Source organism: Hypomesus nipponensis, chromosome 2 (genome assembly GCF_054491055.1).
Source record: "Hypomesus nipponensis isolate SF chromosome 2, ASM5449105v1, whole genome shotgun sequence".
In the NCBI taxonomy this organism is placed as follows: domain Eukaryota; kingdom Metazoa; phylum Chordata; class Actinopteri; order Osmeriformes; family Osmeridae; genus Hypomesus; species Hypomesus nipponensis.
Genome location: NC_140362.1, coordinates 307,703 through 330,890, shown reverse-complemented (window position 1 = coordinate 330,890; position 23,188 = coordinate 307,703). Strand labels below are relative to the sequence as shown.

General features: G+C 50.9%; 1 protein-coding gene across 1 annotated transcript; it reads right to left on the bottom strand.

Moving 5' to 3' along the window:
• Positions 1–10,423: 10,423 nt before the first annotated feature.
• Positions 10,424–20,259, bottom strand: lyplal1 (lysophospholipase like 1). The gene is made up of 5 exons (XM_084702151.1): positions 20,136–20,259; positions 19,127–19,226; positions 17,684–17,853; positions 13,209–13,324; positions 10,424–10,795 (listed from the first exon to the last, which is right to left on the bottom strand). The coding sequence occupies exons 1-5, from the start codon at positions 20,218–20,220 to the stop codon at positions 10,565–10,567; spliced, it is 702 nt and encodes a 233-aa protein (XP_084558277.1). The 5' UTR covers positions 20,221–20,259; the 3' UTR covers positions 10,424–10,564.
• Between the last annotated feature and the right edge of the window lie 2,929 nt (positions 20,260–23,188).

The window sequence follows — 23,188 nt, the reverse complement described above, 5'->3', positions numbered from 1 at the left end:
ACACCCTCAGAGAGTACACACCCTCAGAGAGTACACACACACCCTCAGAGAGTACACACCCTCAGAGAGTACACACACACCCTCAGAGAGTACACACCCTCAGAGAGTACACACACACCCTCAGAGAGTACACACCCTCAGAGAGTACACACCCTCAGAGAGTACACACCCTCAGAGAGTACACACACACCCTCAGAGAGTACACACCCTCAGAGAGTACACACACACCCTCAGAGAGTACACACACACCCTCAGAGTGTACACACCCTCAGAGAGTACACACCCTCAGAGAGTACACACACACCCTCAGAGAGTACACACCCTCAGAGAGTACACACCCTCAGAGAGTACACACCCTCAGAGTGTACACACCCTCAGAGAGTACACACACACCCTCAGAGAGTACACACCCTCAGAGAGTACACACCCTCAGAGTGTACACACCCTCAGAGAGTACACACACACCCTCAGAGAGTACACACCCTCAGAGAGTACACACACACCCTCAGAGTGTACACACCCTCAGAGAGTACACACACACCCTCAGAGTGTACACACCCTCAGAGAGTACACACCCTCAGAGAGTACACACCCTCAGAGAGTACACACACACCCTCAGAGAGTACACACCCTCAGAGAGTACACACACACCCTCAGAGAGTACACACCCTCAGAGAGTACACACACACCCTCAGAGAGTACACACCCTCAGAGAGTACACACACACCCTCAGAGTGTACACACACACCCTCAGAGAGTACACACACACCCTCAGAGTGTACACACCCTCAGAGTGTACACACACACCCTCAGAGAGTACACACCCTCAGAGAGTACACACACACCCTCAGAGTGTACACACCCTCAGAGCTTCCTGGACAAACGACAGTCACACAGACGGGGTGTGAGGAACACATGAATGGACAAGCAGGTTCCTTAAAGGGGGGCTGGGGGGAGGGGGGAGAGGGGTGGCAGCTTTGAGGGCTGAAGAGGAGGAGGTGAGGAGGATTAGGGCTGGAGAAGAGGAGGTGAGAAGGAGGTATGGAGAGGAAGAGGAGGAGGTGAGGAGGATTAGGGCTGGAGAAGAGGAGGTGAGGAGGATTAGGGCTGGAGAAGAGGAGGTGAGGAGGATTAGGGCTGGAGAAGAGGAGGTGAGGAGGAGGGCTGGAGAGGAAGAGGTGAGGAGGAGGGATGGAGAGGAGGAGGTGAGAAGGATTAGGGCTGGAGAGGAGAGCTCGAGAGGCCTTCTATGGGCTGTGGGAGGACAGAGCTGTACTGTCTCAGGGTAGTAAGGAACTTATAATAATATATATGTTGGAAGAAGGCCCAGTGTTAAAGATGAAGCTTCCTCCAGGCTGCAGGCTGAACTTCAGAGGGCTTTTTCTGTCCCTGTCTGAGGTAGAGGACTCTGAAAAGCCTCAATTGAATCACTGTAATAGACCAGAGTGGATATGGGAAACAAAAAGATACATGAAATTAAATTTCCTCCACCGATATAGTTTCAAGGTTTCACTTTCAAACGAGGAGTCATTTTTTGACAAGACGAAGGGGGAAAAAAGCTGTGGTATTTTATGACTTGATCACGCTTTAAAAAAGTAATAGAGTGAAATCTTTATGTGATCCCTCTTTAAAATAAGCAAGGGAAGCGAGGGGCATGTTGGGATTGGATGGCTCTGTGTTTATCCTGTGTTTGGGCCCCAGTGTCTGGGTTTGGACCGTTTCTGTGACTGGGAGGATCTACACCAGCCCGGGTCAGCACCCGAACCTTCTAGAATACTAACAGAGTTCCTGTCACCCTAAACATTCCAGATGCCCCGCCCCCTGAACATGGCCCCCCAGGGGTTCAGAGTCAGCATGGCCTCCTCCCTTCTTCCCTCACCCTCCTCCCTCCTAACTCCTCCCTCCAGACTCCTCCCTCCAGACTCCTCCCTCCAGACTCCTCTCTCCTCCCTCCAGACTCCTCTCTCCTCCCTCCAGACTCCTCTCTCCTCCCTCCAGACTCCTATCTCCTCCCTCCAGACTCCTATCTCCTCCCTCCAGACTCCTCCAGACTCCTTCCCCCTCCCTCCAGGCTCCTATCTCCTCCCTCCAGACTCCTCCAGACTCCTTCCCCCTCTCTCCAGACTCCTCCCTCCAGACTCCTCCAGACTCCTCCCTCCTCTCTCCTCCCTCAAGACTCCTCCCTCCTCTCTCCTCTCTCCAGACTCCGCTCTCCTCCCTCCAGACTCCTCTCTCCAGACTCCTCTCTCCTCCCTCCAGACTCCTCTCTCCAGACTCCTCTCTCCTCCCTCCAGACTCCTCCGGACTCCTTCCCCCTCCCTCCAGACTCCTCTCTCCTCTCTCCAGACTCCTCCAGATTCCTCCCTCCAGACTCCTCTCTCCTCCCTCCAGACTCCTCCTGACTCCTCCCTCCAGACTCCTCCTGACTCCTCCCTCCAGACTCCTCTCTCCTCCCTCCAGACTCCTCCCTCCTCCCTCCAGACTCCTCTCTCCTCCCTCCAAACTCCTCTCTCCTCCCTCAAGACTCCTCCCTCCTCCCTCCAGACTCCTCTCTCCTCCCTCAAGACTCCTCCCTCCAGACTCCTCTCTCCTCCCTCCAGACTCCTCTCTCCTCCCTCAAGACTCCTCCCTCCAGACTCCTCTCTCCTCCCTCCAGACTCCTCTCTCTTCCCTCCAGACTCCTATCTCCTCCCTCCAGACTCCTCCAGACTCCTCCCTCCAGACTCCTCTCTCCTCCCTCCAGACTCCTCTCTCCTCCCTCCTCTCTCCTCCCTCAAGACTCCTCTCTCCTCCCTCCAGACTCCTCTCTCCAGACTCCTCTCTCCTCCCTCCAGACTCCTCTCTTCTCCCTCCTCTCTCCTCCCTCAAGACTCCTCCCTCCAGACTCCTCTCTCCTCCCTCCAGACTCCTCTCTCCTCCCTCCAGACTCCTCTCTCCTCCCTCCAGACTCCTCTCTCTTCCCTCCAGACTCCTCTCTCCTCCCTCCAGACTCCTCTCTCCTCCCTCCAGACTCCTATCTCCTCCCTCCAGACTCCTCTCTCCTCCCTCCAGACTCCTATCTCCTCCCTCCAGACTCCTATCTCCTCCCTCCAGACTCCTCTCTCCTCTCTCCAGACTCCTCTCTCCTCCCTCCAGACTCCTCTCTCCTCCCTCCAGACTCCTCTCTCCTCCCTCAAGACTCCTCCCTCCAGACTCCTCTCTCCTCCCTCCAGACTCCTCTCTCCTCCCTCCAGACTCCTCTCTCTTCCCTCCAGACTCCTATCTCCTCCCTCCAGACTCCTCCAGACTCCTCCCTCCAGACTCCTCTCTCCTCCCTCCAGACTCCTCCCTCCTCTCTCCTCCCTCAAGACTCCTCTCTCCTCCCTCCAGACTCCTCTCTCCAGACTCCTCTCTCCTCCCTCCAGACTCCTCTCTTCTCCCTCCTCTCTCCTCCCTCAAGACTCCTCCCTCCAGACTCCTCTCTCCTCCCTCCAGACTCCTCTCTCCTCCCTCCAGACTCCTCTCTCCTCCCTCCAGACTCCTCTCTCCTCCCTCCAGACTCCTCTCTCTTCCCTCCAGACTCCTCTCTCCTCCCTCCAGACTCCTCTCTCCTCCCTCCAGACTCCTTCCTCCAGACTCCTATCTCCTCCCTCCAGACTCCTCTCTCCTCCCTCCAGACTCCTATCTCCTCCCTCCAGACTCCTATCTCCTCCCTCCAGACTCCTCTCTCCTCTCTCCAGACTCCTCTCTCCTCCCTCCAGACTCCTCTCTCCTCCCTCCAGACTCCTCCCTCCAGACTCCTCTCTCCTCCCTCCAGACTCCTATCTCCTCCCTCCAGACTCCTATCTCCTCTCTCCTCCCTCCTATCTCTTCCCTCCAGACTCCTATCTCCTCCCTCCAGACTCCTCCCTCCTCCCTCCAGACTCCTATCTCCAGACTCAGTTAAACTCACTCCTCAAGTATTTATACAGGCCATCCGCGTCAGTGAATCACTAGCTTTTGTTTGGCGTAGCTCAGTTGTTGGTTGGCGTAGTTCAATCAGGAGAGACCTTGATGAGTAAAGTGTTTATTTGCAGATGATAAAAGTACTACAAGTGTTTGGAGCTTAAATCCCATGGGAAATAAATGATCAAAGGGTGTCTGCCCCCCATCCAAAGAGAAATCCCCCACGAAGTCCAGACACTGGTGGTGGTGGCGATAGCCGACGACCCATGGAGCCGGAACAAAGTCATCGGCGGCAACGGGGAGGTGGAGGGTCGCGCACTTTGGTAGCTTGGACAAACTAAAAAGGAAGAAACACATATTTAAAGGCACGGCATCATTATGATAGGCTGGCAGGCAGGGAAAGTTCTGTCACTGCTTATTGATAGAAGAGAGCGGCTAATCGATTGCCTACTGAAACCCAGATGACAGCCCTACAAGACAAGAGGGAAAGGAGAGAGCGTTAGCGGAAAGAGTGAATAATAACTACTTACTAACCGAGAGTGAGGTCATGCCGGGAAATATCAAACTGAGGCAAGGCCGAACCTCGACCGAACGGCAAAGCCGAACCTCGACCGAACGGTCAAGGTTAGTAAGTTGTTTATTATATGGCATTTTTAGCTATTTTCATTTTGTAAATAAAAAGAAATGGTAGGCTAATTGTAGCTAGCTCTCAAGTCTTCTCACTGTGTGTTTCAGGTGATGCCTAGCAACCAATTACTTTTGATAGAAAGCGCAAATAACGACTCTTAGAAAGTTAACAATGTCTTCGTTGCTGTTGATGTCTTCAGTATCGTCTGGATAGTAAACTCAGCTGACTCCTCGATATTGCTCATTTTGAAGATGACGTCAGAGGAGGGCAATAATAATCCGTATCAGACCGCGGACCAGCGATGAGGTCAATACGCAGCTGGCATGACTACCCATTAGCCAATCAGAGCGCTCGTACTGTTGCCATATAATAATGGAACATATTGTGTGAGCCTAAGTGCAGGGTTCGGTCTTGCCTGACTGAACTTGCGCTAAGCTTCTTTGGTTGCACTTGGGATGTCAAGAGGTGGAGGGTTCGATCCCAGGTACGGGCGAACGACGGCAGAGTATACCTCCGACAGGGGTGCCACTTCTGTTACACACATACAGCTACAGGGAGAGGGAGGGTGGAGAGGGACTATGTGCAGTCACGATAAGGTCAGTCCCTGAATGTCGGATGTACGGTTGTGCCTCCACAGAGCTGTGGAGTCTGCTGGAGAAGATCCGGACTCTGACAGGGCTGACCAAACCTCATGGCTGACCACACCTCAGGGCTGACCACACCTCAGAGTTGACCACACCTCAGAGCTGACCACACCTCAGAGCGGACCACACCTCATGGCTGACCACACCTCAGAGCTGACCACACCTCAGAGCGGACCACACCTCATGGCTGACCACACCTCAGAGCTGACCACACCTCAGAGCGGACCACACCTCAGAGCGGACCACACCTCAGAGCGGACCACACCTCATGGCTGACCACACCTCAGAGCTGACCACACCTCAGAGCGGACCACACCTCAGAGTTGACCACACCTCAGAGCTGACCACACCTCAGAGCGGACCACACCTCATGGCTGACCACACCTCAGAGCTGACCACACCTCATGGCTGACCACACCTCATGGCTGACCACACCTCAGAGCTGACCACACCTCAGAGCGGACCACACCTCAGAGCGGACCACACCTCATGGCTGACCACACCTCAGAGCTGACCACACCTCATGGCTGACCAAGCGTCACTACACTCTAATACTCATTTCTACCATTTAGAAAACTATTTTTAAAAAAAGCTAATTGTACCAGTTTGTAAAAATTGCATTAGGAAACCCTCCCAGGGTAAAACCACAGTCTGTAATTAGTATTTTGTTGTCAGTCCTTGTTGCCAAACAGTAATGTTCGTCTATGTGGTTGAAGCTTGAGCTAGGTTTTTAAAGGTCTCATTACGATTGTGTTAACGATTATAAAAAGCCCTCTTTTAGCAACAGGAAAAGACTAATTGAATTAGAAGGGTTCTGATGAGCTAAGCTAAAACAACATCTTAATGATGTCCTGTTGAGATAAAGCCTTAGAGATGGAGAGCTGGGTTGGTGGGGGGGGGGGGTTCAGGGGTAGGTAGTGTTGCAAGGGATGGGGGGAGGGGGAGAGATATTTTTGGGTGGGGTTAATCTATGTTTTTAGGGATGGGGGGTGCAGTAAGGACGTTCACATCTTCCTACTAAACTATGGAGGAGGAAGAGGAGGAGGGAAAAGAGGGGCTGGAGGTGAAAGGTCAGGGTTAGGACATTTGGTTATATTGTCAAAGAAATGAAACATGTTTATAAAATGCAATGATAGAACCTCTGTGAGCCTTGACCCCTACCTCCTGCTGACTTATTGTGCAGCAAAACACATTATGAAGAGAATGTCTCTTTCTGCTGTAAAGAGCACATTTGTTGAGTAGCATTCTGTGAGATCATTACAACCTGTTTCCTGATTGGGATTTCTACAGTGATCTGGTGAAAAATCCAATGAAAAATCCAATGACATGAAAACATGAGACATCATACTAAAGTACAGAGGTCAGCATCCTAACCTGATTATGGGCTGGCTTCTATGACGATGGTCTGGATCCATAAAGCATCACCAGCACCCCATGGAGAGGTGAGCTTGGGGGTGTGTGGCTAGATGGTATATCTGGAGAGTGTCAGTGCCTCAGATCCCCCCAGCCGCCCTCCCCTCCTCCTCCCCTCCCACTTCCCTCCTCCCCTCCCAGCCCAGCCCCCAGCCACTCCCCTCCCAGCCCCCCCTTCCCTCCCAGCCCCCAGCCACTACCCTCCCAGCCCCCCCTTCCCTCCCAGCCCCCAGCCACTCCCCTCCCAGCCCCCCCTTCCCTCCCAGCCCCCAGCCACTCCCCTCCCAGCCCCCCCTTCCCTCCCAGCCACTCCCCTCCCAGCCCCCCCCTTCCTCCCAGCCCATCCCCCAGCCACTCCCCTCCCAGCCCCCCCCTTCCCTCCCAGCCACTCCCCTCCCACCCCCCCCTTCCCTCCCAGACCATCCTCCAGCCACTCCCCCCCAGATCCACATGGAAAGCTGCTTAGTGGAAACTGGCAGGAAAAGCCAGAGTCCATGGCCACAAGCGTTCCAGATTTACATTCCTTCCCCCTGACACATGCGCTCTTAGCTGACAGGAGAGCCAGCTCAAGCCTTTCCTGAGGAGGGGAGGAGGAGTAGACAGGAGGAGGGAGGGGGAAGAGAGGAGGAGGAGGGGGAGGAGGAGGAGGGGAAGAGGAGGGGGGGGGTGGGAGGAGGAGGAGGGAAGAAGGAGAGGAGGAGGGGGAGGGGGAGAGGAGAAGAGAGAGTGGAGAGAGTGAATGACAAATTAATGATGAGTCACTCTGGAGGATCTACAGTATTATGGTCATCTATTCCCTGCCTGAGAAACTATACATGAGAGGGAATAAAGTAGCAGTGCTGAGGGGATCCCAGAGTATGGTGAAGGAGAGCTGTCATGGGCGGACATCTTCAGAGCCACAGACTCTTCCCCTTCCTCCTCCCGTGCCTGCTACCCTGCCTCCACCCCTGCCTCCCCCCTTCTACCTCCCCTGCCTCCCCCTGTCTCCTCCTGAAGAGAGACAGGAGGTGAAGGAGAGGAGGTGAAGAGGCAGGGAGAGGAGGTGAAGAGAGAGGGAGGAGGTGAAGAGGGAGAGAGGAGGTGAAGAGGGAGGGAGAGGTGAAGAGGGAGGGAGAGGAGGTCAGAGGGAGAGAGAGGAGGTTAAGAGGGAGGGAGAGAGGAGGTGAAGAGGGAGGGAGAGGTGAAGAGGGAGGGAGAGGAGGTCAGAGGGAAAGAGAGGAGGTGAAGAGGGAGGGTGAGAGGAGGTGAAGAGGGAGAGAGAGGAGGTGAAGAGGGAGGGAGAGGAGGTGAAGATGGAGGGAGAGAGGTGAAGATGGAGGGAGAGGAGGTGAAGATGGAGGGAGAGAGGTGAAGATGGAGGGAGAGAGGTGAAGAAGGAGAGAGGTGAGAGGAGCTTAAAGATGCTATAAAGTTGAATTGAAAGTGTGTTGTTAACTACCCATCCGAATGAAAAAAAACAGACAAGTATGTTAAATTGACTTTGAAATTGTGAGCAGTCTTCTCTGCTTGAGACCTGTGATCTGACGTAGATAGGTTGCTGTGACGTAGATAGGTCGGGTTTTTGCCCCGCCTTTACAAAACCTGAGCTGAAAATGGAAGAGAAACTGTTCAACGGTCTAACTCCACATTTCAGTGTGACAACGTTTTTGTGCTGAGCACATGCTTTCAGAAACTCATTTCACACGTATATAATGTACTGAGAAGCAAATCATGGAATTTGCTTTACAGCATCTTTAAGAGGAAGAGAGAGAAGGTTTAGAGGGAGGGGGAGGAGGTGAAGAGAGAGGGAAAGGAGGTGAAAGGGAGAGAGAGGTGAGAGAAAGAAAGGAAGTTTAGAGGGAGGAAGAAGAGGAGAGGTGAAAGGGAGAGAGAGGTGAGAGGGAGAGAGGAGGTTTAGAGGGAGGGAGGGGATGTGAAGAGGGAGGGAGAGGAGGTGAAAGGGAGAGAGAGGTGAGAGGGAGACAGAGGAGGTGAAGAGGGAGGGAGAGGAGGTGAAAGGGAGAGAGAGGTGAGAGGGAGGGACAGGAGGTGAAAGGGAGAGAGCGGTGAGAGGGAGAGAGGAGGTGAGAGTGAGAGAGAGGAGGTTTAGAGGGAGAGGAGGTGAAGAGGGAGGGAGAGGAGGTGAAGAAGGAGGGAGGGAGAGGAGTTGAAAGGGAGAGAGAGGTGAGAGGGAGAGGAGGTTTAGAGGGAGGGAGAGAGGTGAAGAGGGAGGAAGGATCAGCTATCAGGACCAGAAACACCACTAGACCAGCATGGGCTGTTTGATTTGGCTCTACTTCCATCCCCCTCCCTTTCCTTCTATCTCTTTTGCTCATTTTATTTGTTCTTCTCTCTACTTTCATCTCTTTTCCTCCCCTACATCTCCATCCCTCCCTCCATCTTGACAAGCCAAATCCCCAAGCACACCACTCTCTTGCACGTCCTTCTCCCCCGGCCCCCAGTCCTCCAAACCACAGAATGATCTCAGCATTGTTGCCTAATCAGAGTTCACCTGATACTCACGTTTCCTTCTCCTCAAGAGAGGGGGGAGGGGGGGGGGAGATTGGGGGGTGGGAGAAGGAAGAGAAAATGAGAGAATGGGGTGAGGGAGAGATTGGGGGGTGGGGTGAGACAAGGGGAAAGGAGAAAACTGAAAAGTAAACTTACAGAGAGGGAGGGAGAGAGGACCAAGGGGGAGAGAAGAGAGAGCAGGGGGGAGAGAGGGAGGGAGAGAGGGAGAGAGGACCAAGGGGGAGAGAAGAGAGAGCAGGGGGGAGAGAGGGAGAGAGGTCTGACAAATAAACTTTAAACATGATTTGTCGGGTGATTAGCTTTCTTGCATGGCTGCATGCTGCATTTTGCTCCGCGTCTGAAAGTTTGAAGGGCCTGGGAGATGCTATGTGTGTGTGAGGACCTGGGGAAGGCTGTGTGTGTGTGTGTGTGTGTGTGTGAGGACCTGCGGAAGGCTGTGTGTGTGTGTGTGTGAGGACCTGGGGAAGGCTGTGTATGTGTGTGTGTGTGGGTGAGGACCTGCGGAAGGCTGTGTGTGTGTGTGTGTGTGAGGACCTGCGGAAGGCTGTGTGTGTGTGTGTGTATGTGTGGGTGAGGACCTGGGGAAGGCTGTGTGTGGGTGTGTGAGGACCTGCGGAAGGCTGTGTGTGTGTGTGTGTATGTGTGGGTGAGGACCTGAGTCCAGGAGATCGGGAGAAATACACACTGAAGCCAAGTGCTTCCTAAATGCTGTGTTGAAGACAAAATGTTACATAACTTTCAAACCCCGGCTGAAATAAATGGCCTTTCGGTGCTGTAAAAGCTGCTGCCACGCTACCAGAGTGTTCTGGAAGGAGAGCAGCCATGCATGTACAGTTGAAAACTTTGGTAAGCATTTTTGGGGAGTGGGCATTCAGTGTTACATTTCCCTCCTCCCACTCTCATTCAAACATCTAGTTGTCTGGCTGTGATAGGCTGATCCACCCCTTCATTCTTAGTGCACCTGCTCCCCACTCCTCACACCCGCCACATGTTAAACACATTTCCTGCAGAAATGATAATGTTGTATGAAAAGAGAGGGGGGGAGGGGGTGGGTGAGGAGAGATGGAGAGAGGGGGAACATTTAACTTTGTCCCCACATCAGCCTATGAGGTTGGGCCACACATTTCCTGCTTTCTCCGGAGACCAGAGGGGGAGGAGCCAGAACCTGACCAATCACAAGTGTAATAGGGAGTGCCAACCCTCACAGGGCAGGGTTTGGAAGGAGGGGGCGCTCTCTGCAGTCACATGGGGCTTTTCCTAGGCAACCGCACAACAGCAGCATGAGTAAGCACATCACATCACGACCCATGGATCTGACAAAACTCAGGTTTATTGATGGTTTATCAGCACAAGCAGTTCCAGTCTGGGAGGGATGTGTGGTGTCTGGTGTGTTTGGAAAGGGATGCCTGTTTCCTGGGCTGGTGGGCGGTCGGTGGAGGCAGACTCAGTCCAGGGGCAGCTTGGCGAGGACCCAGGAGCGCAGCAGCTCCATCTCAGCAGGAGACAGCTGGTGGTGGAGGCCGGGAAAAGAGTGGAAGGAGGAGGGGAGGCCAGCCCCCTGCAGCAGCCTGGCAGTGTCCTTCCCCCAGCGGGGCAGGACCAGCTGATCAGCGGAGCCGTGGCACTGGAGCAGTTCTGGTACACACCTGCCCACCCCAGCACGCTCCTGCACTGCCTGCAACACAGCACACACTCAGACACCCTCACCTGGTCTCACCTGTATCACCTGGTCTCACCTACATCACCTGGTCTCACCTGCATCACCTGGTCTCAGCTACATCACCTGGTCTCACCTACATCACCTGGTCTCACCTGCATTACCTGGTCTCACCTGCATCACCTGGTCTCACCTGTATCACCTGGTCTCACCTGTATCACCTGGTCTCACCTGCATCACCTGGTCTCACCTGTATCACCTGGTCTCACCTGGTCTCACCTGCATCACCTGGTTTCACCTGGTCTCACCTGGTCTCACCTGGTCTCACCTGTATCACCTGGTCTCACCTACATCACCTGGTCTCACCTGTATCACCTGGTCTCACCTACATCACCTGGTCTCACCTGTATCACCTGGTCTCACCTACATCACCTGGTCTCACCTGCAACACCTGGTGTCACCTGCATCACCTGGTCTCACCTACATCACTTGGTCTCACCTGCATCACCTGGTCTCACCTGGTCTCACCTGGTCTCACCTGCATCACCTGGTCTCACCTACATCACTTGGTCTCACCTGTATCACCTGGTCTTACCTGCATCACCTGGTCTCACCTGCATCACCTGGTTTCACCTACATCACCTGGTCTCACCTGGGCCGGGTTTTCCAGATTCGTTTAAGAAGCTCTTATCGCTAAGAGCTTGCACACGGTGTGATGTATAAAGATTTACTTGACGTGAGAATGTGCGGGCCGTCACAGAAACTTTTGAGCAGACGTGAGAATGTGCGGACCGTCCGCAAAGTCTTGTCTGGCTCTGTAACGTGGCAAATTCTAACTGAAAAGTGCCGAAACTCTAGCCTGACGTCGTCATACTCAAAATTCTAGTCAGAATATGAGTCTGAGAACTCTCCGTTGGGCTTTGACTACGGGCGTGTTTCAAACGAACCTGGAAAACAAATGCCTCTTTGCTCCACTGAATAGACCTACAACCAATCAGAGCAACGTAATATGTTGTTTGTTCAAAACAGAGTTAAAACAAACAGGCTCTGGTTAAAACGAATTCAACTTAAGCGCTCTTTTGTGACGTGGGTGATTACGTTACTGTTGATCATCTGTCCATCATTGTATAAAGCCCGGCCAGGCAATTTCATTGGTACGCCCAGATTCTGGTTTTCTGTAGTTGTTCCCCAATACAAAACCCTCCAGACCCAACTTCCCGACCACATTTTTTAGTGGGCAGGGAGAAGTTGGGCTGGCAGCCAGGCTACCGAAACTCACCAAACATTACAAAATAAAGTTTCCACTAAAGTTACAGTCATACGTCTATGACGTTGACTATTCAAAAAGCATAAAAATTTCAGTTTGATCATAAATGTGGATGATCACATCAAAATGCCAAAACCCAAAACGGGAAATGCTATACAGCCTTCTGTTTAATCCGCCACCACTTAATTTCTGTTAAACTTGAGGGTGTCAAACGAACGACAAAATCACAAAATTAGGAAATGCATGTCACTAACCCTATAGCTGCCATGCTGTTACAATGCGCCACCACTCGTTTCTTAATTTAAAGTTTTACATCGGACCATTTCTTCTTCATTTCTGCCATGGTCCAGTTCTCCGAACCTACAGCATTTATGGCCCTATAATAATAATAATGATTATTTGTAATGGACTTTACATTAAGCTAAATCTCAAAGTGCTACAGGTTAAAAACACAAAAGGGCTCAAATAGTGACAGTTTTCCACGATGCCGACTTTCTTTTGTTGCTAATACCTGATGACAGGCCGCTAAACATGACACATTTTCTTGCCTCCACCTCTGTTGTCAGAACTTCGATCTCACAGTCAGTGAAATTTTACTTTTTTGCATGTTTAGCCATTTTAATTCAGACAAAGAAACGACCTCAGGAGTGCATTTATAGTCCATCTGCATATTCATTTAAGGGAGGAGACAAGGCGGGGTCAGTGGCTCGTTCACGTGCGTCAATATAATGTTGATTGTTGAAAGGAAACATGCACAGGACCTAGCGTACGACCGGTTTCATACATGTGAATATTTCTGTGCGTAGGTACTTTTTGGCCGTACGTCGGCTTCTGGTATGAAAGATACGCTATATTTTACAAATGAGGCCCCTGGTCTCACCTACTCTCACCTGCATGGTGTACAGTATCACATCCAGCTCTCCCCTGGTACAAAGTATCACATCCAGCTCTCACCTGGTACACAGCATCACATCCAGCTCTCCCCTGGTACAAAGTATCACATCCACCTCTCACCTGGCACACAGCATCACATCCAGCTCTCCCCTGGTACAAAGTATCACATCCAGCTCTCACCTGGTACACAGCATCACATCCAGCTCTCACCTGGTACACAGTATCACATCCAGCTCTCACCTGGTACACAGTATCACATCCAGCTCTCACCTGGTATACAACAGAGTCCTTGTTGAGGAAGCTGGAGAGTGCGAAGACGCCCGCTACGTCGGGGTGGTGGCGACAGGCCAGGTGGAGGGCCATGGCCCCGCCCATGGAGAACCCCCCTGAGGGCACAGGACAGCTCAGCTGACTGGAGCTCTCCCTGTCTGATGGAGCTCAGGGGTGGAGCAACTGACAGCAGATCAAGAGGTCATGGGTTCAAAACCCCACCAGTTGCAGCTTTGGATGATAAAGAAGTCTGGTAAAGCACGCTTAGTTGTGTATATTATTCAACGTAGAAATCAGGATTTTCATTCAATGTTTTACCATCCGGGTCAAATAATAGTGTTAATTCACATTTGATCTATTAAGCAGATCTAGAATGTTGAAGAAATTCGACAGCATATAAGTATCTGTATGTCAGGTGAAAGAATGGTGTAGCACAGAGTAAACTCATCCACCCCAAGACCAGCAGCCGCTAACACTACCAAAGAACAGTATGGATGTGAGTATGCATTGTATGTGTGAGTGCATGCATGTGTGTGTATGTATGCGTGTGTGTGTATGTATGTGTGTGTGAGTGTGTGTGATTCCTCCTCTGACTGAAGCGCGTCAACACACAGACCCACAGGGCCGCCTCTTGAAAAGCTTTTCCATGGAAAGTTCTGGTGCTTGTCAGTCCGTCAGTCCTGGAAGCAGTCTGGCCACAGAGCTCTGCCTCTCGCCGGCAGGCCAACTGACTCCAATGAGTATTTATAGTTAATGACAAAATGTTATGATTTAGGAAGATAATATTTCAGCAGTCTTCCAGCAGCATGTGTTTTCTGAATCACTTTCTCTGGAGTCGAGTTTGGGGGCTTTCTACCCTTCCACACTCTCACAAACCTCTCCTACCTTACTTTTTTCCGCAACTATTTCTGTATATTTATATATTTCAGGACCTGTAGGTTAACTCTTTTCCATCCCTCGTTCTGTCAGAGACATCCACAGCAGATCTCCGGTGACCTTGGTAAGCCATCATGTTTTCAACTCCAGGTCCCAGTGGGTTTGGTTCATTGTTATCTAGATGCGAACTTGATCACCACAATAGTTGAGAAAAAAAGCTTTATGGATCTTGAGAATTCCTCAGAAGAAGAAGAAAAAACATTTTTATTTGGCAGCACATGAAAGGAAATAGAAACCTACATTGTTCCTTTCATACTCTGACAGCAGGGTCGAGATGACCACAGTGAAGATGAGGTGTGTGTTTGTGTGTGAGAGTGTTGTGAGGGAGGGAGCATGAGAACAAGAAAAATAACCTTGAAGGGAAAATTAAACATCGGTGAAGCCAGAGAGAGGGAGAGTGAGGAGGATTAAGGAGAGAGGGAGAGAGTAGAGAGGAGGATGGTAGTGGGAGAGAGAGTAGAGGGAGGAGGATGGTAGTGGGAGAGAGAGTAGAGGGAGGAGGATGGAAGTGGAAGAGAGAGTAGAGGGAGGAGGATGGTAGTGGGAGAGAGAGTAGAGGGAGGAGGATGGTAGTGGGAGAGAGAGTAGAGGGAGGAGGATGGAAGTGGGAGAGAGAGTAGAGGGAGGAGGATGGAAGTGGAAGAGAGAGTAGAGGGAGGAGGATGGTAGTGGGAGAGAGAGTAGAGAGAAAGTACAGACAACTTCTCTACAATGCGATAAAGAACTCAAATATGCAACCAAATTTCACGCTGGGCGACTAAAAATTTTCTTTAATTAGCCAATGGATAGTAAATTGTTCGATTTCACTGTGACTGAGTTAGAGGCAAATAAGTTTAGCGCAGATTTCAATGACGCACCGTCACTTGAATGCGAGTTAGCATGATTTGCTGCTGCTCAACAACGAAAACGGAGATTGGCAAAGTAACGGAAAGTCACTAGATTTGCCGCTCGTTGCTAGATTTTCTGTCGCTAGGGAAGGTAAAACGTTACACTGCCTCTGTCGCTTTATCTCACAAAAAGATCAATTTGATTTTTCCGGCACTCGTCACGCACAGAGATAGATGCTAAAAAGCTACAATTACAGTCTGAGCAGAAAACGCTTAGCCTAATACTTATTTTGTTATCAAAACAATTTAAAGGTCACAACTTCCCAAAGTTTTGTATGTCTGCGCCAAACATTTCAGCCACAACTGTTTCCTCAACTTGAGCTAATACAAAGCTGCCCTTGCTGAAATAAAATTCTGGATCAGTACTAACCTTGGTCCAGCTACAAAACTTCGGACAAGTAAGTTAAGTAACGCTATATCATTTTGTCACTTCATGGTTACCGAACTTGCTACCCTTAGAATGTGGCTGTAACATTAGCTCTGCAGCTAACAGCTGAGTTACTGTCGCTAATGTAAAGGTAGATGGCATCAAGTATGTGAGTGAATACAAACGCTGTAACGCAAGTGTTGTACACTTTTTTGTTATTTGGATAATCGTTCTGCTGTTGGTGTTACAGCGCATGCGATGTCCGTCTTTCCCCTCATTTAAATGACTTAGTGCGCACCTCTGCAAACCAGGGTGATCAGATGAGAAACAGCTAAATTTGAGGCATCTTACCGCAACGGGGCTACGAGCCATTGTGATACATCCGTTGCAAACATTAACGCATGTTGCCGCCTCTCCTCCTCTTGAGCATTTAAACTACAGACACAGAAACAGCGCGTTTGAGGAAAGCTCATTGTGGGACTGCTCGTAGTGGCTGTAATTCTGCACCAATGCTGAATTTCGGGAAAGAGACTTCAGATACAGTATTAGGGGACCACTAAGGCCTATATTAAAGCATCCAAAAACAGCATCTCATGTGACCTTTAAGATTACTGTTCCTTGTTCAGATTATTCTTGCTCTGCTAATCAGCTCTGCCAACTGCGAAAGAGCCTTCAGTGCCCAAAAGAGAATAACATCAGATGTCCGCAGCAGTCTCACATCCTCACACCCTTTAGACCTGATCCTTATTTCAACAGAAGGCCCAGAGTTTCAGCAGTAGGCCTATAAACCATTGTCAGCACTATAGAGCAATGTTCCCTCAGGCTTCGTGCCTACGCGACTTTGCAGACCAGTTGAAGGACCCCCGCATTAGATTTTTCAGACCGCGCACCAAATAAAATCTGTATTTTTTAAATTATTATTTTATAAAACCAATAAATGTTAAGTTGATCGCCCAAATGCGGCAAAGCCCACTTCATACATTTCCATGTCATGCTAGCCTACACACAAGCCTTTAACAAAACAATCCTGGCCCCCTCTGCTCAAGCTTTGACTGGCAACAAAAATCAGGAACGTTACCTTTACAGGCGCCCAAACACAAGGGGCAGTTTTACATTTAAAAACAAATGGCTTGATGAAATTGTTCAAACGGACACAAGTGATGGTCCACGTAGGCTGGTGAAGCTTTCGGACATATTTAGCTACGAAGAAGCTAGCGGAGTTCTCTGCAAACTTTGCTCCGAGTACTGAGGTTTGTCCAGACACATGTATATGAGAACCATTTTAACCCTTGTGTTCTCTTCGGGTCATTCTGACCCATCAGTCATTGTGACCCACCATTGTATTGCGACAACTTTACCGCATTCAAAAACAAAGTGAAGCATTTTCTTTTAACCGTTGGGCTGTCTCAAACCCCCCACATTACGAAGGTTAAAAGAAAATTATTTGTATTTGTTTTTGTATTGGGTAAAATTGGGTAAACACAACGATGGTTCGTTATGAACCTTTGGGTCATGTGACCTGAAGGCAGCACAAGGGTTGAATAAATCATTGTGTGTGTGTCAGGTAGGTGTGTGTGGAGGGGGGGGGGTAGATCATTTTATGTAATGACAAGTGTACACATTTTTGGATCATTTAGAAACTTTTGGAGCTTATGGCCTAACCTTAACCCAGGCCACCATGGTCTAGCCAGTGACAGGGAAACACTCCTCTAATATCAACAACTAACTAGAATTAGACGGATATTCCTGAGGTTGAAAGAAAGCACATGGTATTCTCAGAATTGGACAAAACAAAGAGCAGTATAGTAGTACAGTTGCCCCAAATCCAATGTTCACTATAGAAGACATCTTTTAGTTTTAAAATTATCCATAAATAACAAAAAGTCACCACACCCGACAGCCTACCAATGATCATGCTAGGGTCACTACACTCGACAGCCTAGCAATGATCATGCTAGGGTCACCGCACCCAACAGCCTACCAATGATCATGCTAGGGTCACCGCAGCCAACAGCCTACCAATGATCATGCTAGGGTCACTACACTCGACAGCCTAGCAATGATCATGCTAGGGTCACCGCACCCAACAGCCTACCAATGATCATGCTAGGGTCACTACACTCGACAGCCTAGCAATGATCATGCTAGGGTCACCACACCAGACAGCCTACCAATGATCATGCTAGGGTCACCACACCAGACAGCCTACCAATGATCATGCTAGGGTCACCACACCAGACAGCCTACCAATGATCATGCTAGGGTCACCACACCAGACAGCCTACCAATGATCATGCGCTGCCGGGGTACCCCTGCCCGGACCTCGTCCTGGATGACGGCAGACAGGGAGGCGCTCGCAGCTTCCACAGACTCCAGGTGCTCTGGACACTCTGGGGAGATCTGGTGCCGGTCGAACCACACATGAGACAAGGCCCCATGCATGGGTGTGTAGGGTCTGGGGGAGGGGGACAGGGGTACAGGGGAGGCGGGGGACAGGGGAGGGGGACAGGGGTCAGGGGGACAGGGGTCAGGGGGACAGGGGGAGGGGGACAGGGGAGGCGGGGGAGAGGGGTCAGGGGGGACAGGGGAGGCGGGGGTCAGGGGGACAGGGGGACAGGGGAGGCGGGGGTCAGGGGGACAGGGGTCAGGGGGACAGGGGTCAGGGGGGAGGGGGACAGGGGAGGCGGGGGTCAGGGGGACAGGGGTCAGGGGTCAGGGGGGAGGGGGACAGGGGAGGCGGGGGTCAGGGGGACAGGGGGACAGGGGAGGCGGGGGTCAGGGGGACAGGAGTCAGGGGGGAGGGGGACAGGGGAGGCGGGGGACAGGGGTCAGGGGGGAGGGGAACAGGATAAAGTTCAACATTTACATTTCAGTCATTTAGCAGACACTCTTATCCAGAGTGACTTACATTTACATTCATGAATTTGGCAAACGCTTTTATTGAAAGCGACTTCCAAGAGAGAGCTTTACAAAATAGCATTGGTCACTGATCATAGCAACAAGGTAGTCCCAAACATTGCAAGCAACAACAATTTTCTGATTAACAGTCCGACTCTCTAACCACTCAGCCATCTTATCCCCTCAACAAGAAATAGCAATCCATTTTGTTATTATATCTTTGGGGAGTCTAGATCAGTGGTTCTCAACCCTGTCCTCAGGGACCCCTGTCCTGCATGTTTTAGATGTTTCCCTGCTCCAACACAACCAATTCAAATGCATATTCGTTACCAGGCTTCTACAGAGCTAGATAACGACCCATGCATTTGAATCAGGTGTGTTATAGCAGGGAAACCTCTAAAACATGCAGGACAGGGGTCCCTGAGGACAGGGTTGAGAACCACTGGTCTAGAGGATGTTGTTCATAGAACTCAATGTGTGGTAGTTTGAGTTGAGAGAAGTCTATGAACTTATGAAACTGTGTGTGTGAGGGTGTGTAGGTTAGCGTGTGTAACTGTATGTGTTAGCTTATGTAACCGTGTGTGTGTGTGTTAGCTTTTGTTACTTTGTGTGTGAGGGTGTGTTAGCTTGTGTAACTGAGTGTGTGTGTGTGTAACAGTGAGTGCGTGCTAGCTTGTGTAACTGTGTGTGTGTGTGAGTGTTAGCTTGTGTAACTGTGTGTAAGGGTGTGTGTAAGCGTGTGTAACTGTGTGTGTGTATGTGTAAGGGTGTGTGTTAGCTGTGTGAGTTTGTGTAGCTGCATGTGTGAGAGTGTAGGTGTGTGTGTGTACCTGGCGGGGGCTGTGGGGTAGATGACTTTGATGTGAGGGAAGGTGAAGTCTGGTGTGGACACGCCCCTCACCCAGGCTCTCAGCCCCAGCCCTGTGTCTCCTACAAACCAACCAAATAACCTTTCACTTATTTGTAAAATAACATCACGTTTGTCTTTCTTAGTGATTTAGCATTCCCAATGTTTATAGAAGTAGGCTGTTAGATCTTTAATTGGACTGGGTACATCTACAGATCTAAATGTTGACTAAATACGCCTGTATTTTTCGCAAAATTTGGCTGTGAAAATACAGTTACAGGAAAAATTAAAGAGCCCGGGTTGACAAGTTTTGTGCTACTTTCATAATGCTACAATTTTATTAGGGTCTACTACATTTCAGCCTGAAACAATAAATAAATCTAAAGCTGAAACAATAAATAAGTGTAATGCTGAAACAATAAAATAAATCTAAAGCAGGTTAGGCTAACCCTAACCAGGTAAACATTTCTTTTAAGGAATTTTATGGGAATCCAGAAGTTGTCTGGACGGAATGTTTCATTCCTTGAGGGTTTTGAGCTGCCACTGGGCTGGAAATGTCTCTTGGGCCTGGCAACCCTGAATAGCCACTTCTGGAATGATTTTTTAGGCAACACTGGCAACGTTAATGTCTGTCTCTTTTCACTCAATTCGTGTGACTCTTGATGACTATGTTGCTGATGCTTGAAATCAGTTTGGCCAGCTGGTCCCATCTGTTCCAAGGTGTTTAAATGGACTGCACCAACGTAAAAAATTATGCTTTAACATCTCATTAGAAACCGCTATCTAGTAAGCTAACCCTAACGGGTGCCCTGTAAACTATGGTTGTCAAACGCTTAATGCTCCAGTCTCGTAAACTAGCCTTCTGTTACCCCGAGCTGCTGCCTGTGCCGGGCTGTCTGTCACACAGCTTCCGTCGCGCAATTTCTTCACCCTGTTTACACGGGACAGCATCAGCCGCAACCATCTATATTATTATTTCAAAATGTAACCACCTGAGCCGTGTAGAAAGATTATTGATGCCGAATGTTTTCCAGTTGGAGAGACAGCGCACTTCTGCAGCTTGTGCACGGAAGACATGTTTCACTCCTGCTTTACGGCACCGGTGACGCGAGAGACGGACGACAACCAGTCGTTGTCATTGGATGACTAATTTCGCAGACTCCTACAAGACTATAACATGGACGCATGTACAGTTTCAGAGCTGCATGCTCAGTCGATGATGACACGATCATTGAATTTACTCTGCCAGTTGAGCTACTCATCTGGTTTCGACTGCGTTGTAACTAATACGTTTGAATTGATACTATCATTTTGGGGGTAATTATAATGATTAATATTTTCACCTTACGTGTAAAATACTAAACCCTTTTGTTTACACTTAAAAAAAAAAAAATCAAACGTTTCCCTGTTGGCAGTCAATGACACATTAAGTGTCAAAGCCTCTGTGCCGGGATCTGTTGGAATGTCTGGATCTGCAAATCCATTTCAACACATTCTATAGTCTTATATTCTATAAACACATTCTACAGTATTATTTTCTATAAACACAGCCATCTTTTATTCAGATTCTGGTCATTTTCACTTGACTTGCACTTCTAAGCCTACACATACTCTGTCCCAGCCTGGAGCCCTGACTGTGCAGCAGACAGGCAGCTGACTGCTGCAGTTGGTTTGGGTTGTTCTGGCCAGCAGATTCCACATTGGACCAGTTTTGGTGCCAGGCCCTTCATTGCAGTGAGAAAATATTCTCTTCTAATCACACATCTGGTCAGGGGTGATGGGTATAGGATGGGCTTTGTTCAAGTTGGTGTCTCTCACCTAAGTTTTTGTGCTTGTGCATATTTATTTTCAGCAGCTAATATGCTGTTGGCATGAGGTGTGGTAGGGTCTAGTACTGTTCCTGCAGGGGAGAGGGGCTGTGAAGACATGCTCAGCTGCAGGCTGCTCTAACAGGCTGCTCCACCAGGCTGTTGCTCCACCAGGCTGCTGCTCCACCAGGCTGCTCCTCCAGGCTGCTCCACCAGGCTGCTCCACCAGGCTGCTGCTCCACCAGGCTGATCCTCCAGGCTGCTCCACCAGGCTGCTCCTCCAGGCTGCTCCACCAGGCTGCTGCTCCACCAGGCTGCTTCTCCAGGCTGCTCCACCAGGCTGCTCCACCAGGCTGCTGCTCCACCAGGCTGCTCCACCAGGCTGCTCCACCAGGCTGATCCTCCAGGCTGCTCCACCAGGCTGCTCCTCCAGGCTGCTTCACCAGGCAGCTCCACCAGGCTGCTGCTCCAGGCTCCTCCTCCACCAGACACAAACACACACACACATAAATACAGTCTAAAAAAATGAGAAATGTTGATACATACTATAGAAAACAACCATGCACCACCCCACTCCACTAACCCTAACGCTTCTGTTCCTCCTTATGGACCATGTGACCACAGCCATTCTTCACCTCAGAACACTCCTCCACCCAGCTGTTTATTTTCTGTCGGTCTTTTCATCTTCCTGTGAATGTGTGTGTACAGATTCCCAGACATCCATCAGTGTTGAGGAGAGAATCACCACAGTCTGGTTGAATGTAACCATTAAACAGCTCATTCAACCCCCCCCCCCTACACACACACACACACACACACCCCTCCTCCCTTACCCCCTACACCCCCTCCACCCCCCCCCCACACACACACACACCCCTCCTCCCTTACTCCCTACACCCCCTCCACCCCCCCACACACACACACACACCCCTCCTCCCTTACCCCCTACACCCCCTCCACCCCCCCCCACACACACACACACACCCCTCCTCCCTTACCCCCTACACCCCCTCCACCCCCACACACACCCCTCCTCCCTTACCCCCTACACCCCCTCCACCCCCCCCCACACACACACACACCCCTCCTCCCTTACTCCCTACACCCCCTCCACCCCCCCACACACACACACACACACCCCTCCTCCCTTACCCCCTCCACCCCCCCACACACACACACACACCCATCCTCCCTTACCCCCTACACCCCCTCCACCCCCCCCCACACACACACACCCCTCCTCCCTTACCCCTTACACCCCCCCCCCCCACACACAACCCCCCCCCCCCACACACACACACACCCCTCCTCCCTTACCCCCTACACCCCCTCCACCCCCCCCCCCCCCCCACACACACACACACACCCCTCCTCCCTTACCCCCTACACCCCCTCCACCCCCCCCCCCCCCACACACACACACACACACACCCCTCCTCCCTTACCCCCTACACCCCCTCCACCCCCTGCCTTCACCTACAGTGCAGAAGAGGTGCTGGGGTCTCAGGAATGCTCATGGTGGGTTAGGGCCAAGGAATGTTTGGCGATGTGATTTTATTATCCGGGTTGACTTTGATGTGGATTGATGTATTCTCTCGATCTCTCTCTCTCTGCTCTCTCTCTCTCTCTCTCTCTCTGTCTCTCTCTCGATCTCTCTCTCTCTGCTCTCTCACTGGGAAAATGAGAAGCATACATGTCAGTACAAAGGTTACAGTGACGGTGGGGTTTACAAAGACGTTAATGAGATCTCCGTATGTAGCAGGTTTCTGTTGCAGTTCTTTAAGTAGATCTCAGTCACCCCCCTGCATCATCTTGGTGACCAGAACAGTCACCCCCCTGCATCGTTCTGGCGACCAGAACAGTCACCCCCCTGCATCGTTCTGGCGACCAGAACAGTCACCCGCCTGCATCGTTCTGGCGACCAGAACAGTCACCCCCCTGCATCGTTCTGGCGACCAGAACAGGCCCCCCCTGTCCTCCCCCGTCCTCCCTCTGTCCCCTCGTCCTCCACCTGCCCCCCCCCCCACGTCCTCTCCCTGCTGTTGTCACCCCCCGGGTCCAATCCCTCCATTCAGGCTGGGCCAGGGTTGGTCTCCCTCGTTAGCTGCTGGTGGTGGAGGGCAGAGGTCAGACGTGGAACATGAGCCAGGCAGGGCTGCAGGGGCCAGAGGAGCAGGTCTCCCATTCTGCCAGAACACTGTGCTTCTGTTGCCCCCTGGTCTTCAGACAGGTTTCCA

Coding starts and splice junctions, on each gene's coding strand:
- lyplal1 (XM_084702151.1), bottom strand. CDS start 20,220: ATGTCTTCCGTGCACAAGCTGCAGAAGTGCGCTGTCTCTCCAACTGGA. Junction 19,227..20,135: donor AATCTTTCTACACGGCTCAG/GTGGTTACATTT, acceptor GTTGGTTTGTAG/GAGACACAGGGCTGGGGCTG. Junction 13,325..17,683: donor CCGGCAGCGCATGATCATTG/GTAGGCTGTCTG, acceptor CTGTGCCCTCAG/GGGGGTTCTCCATGGGCGGG.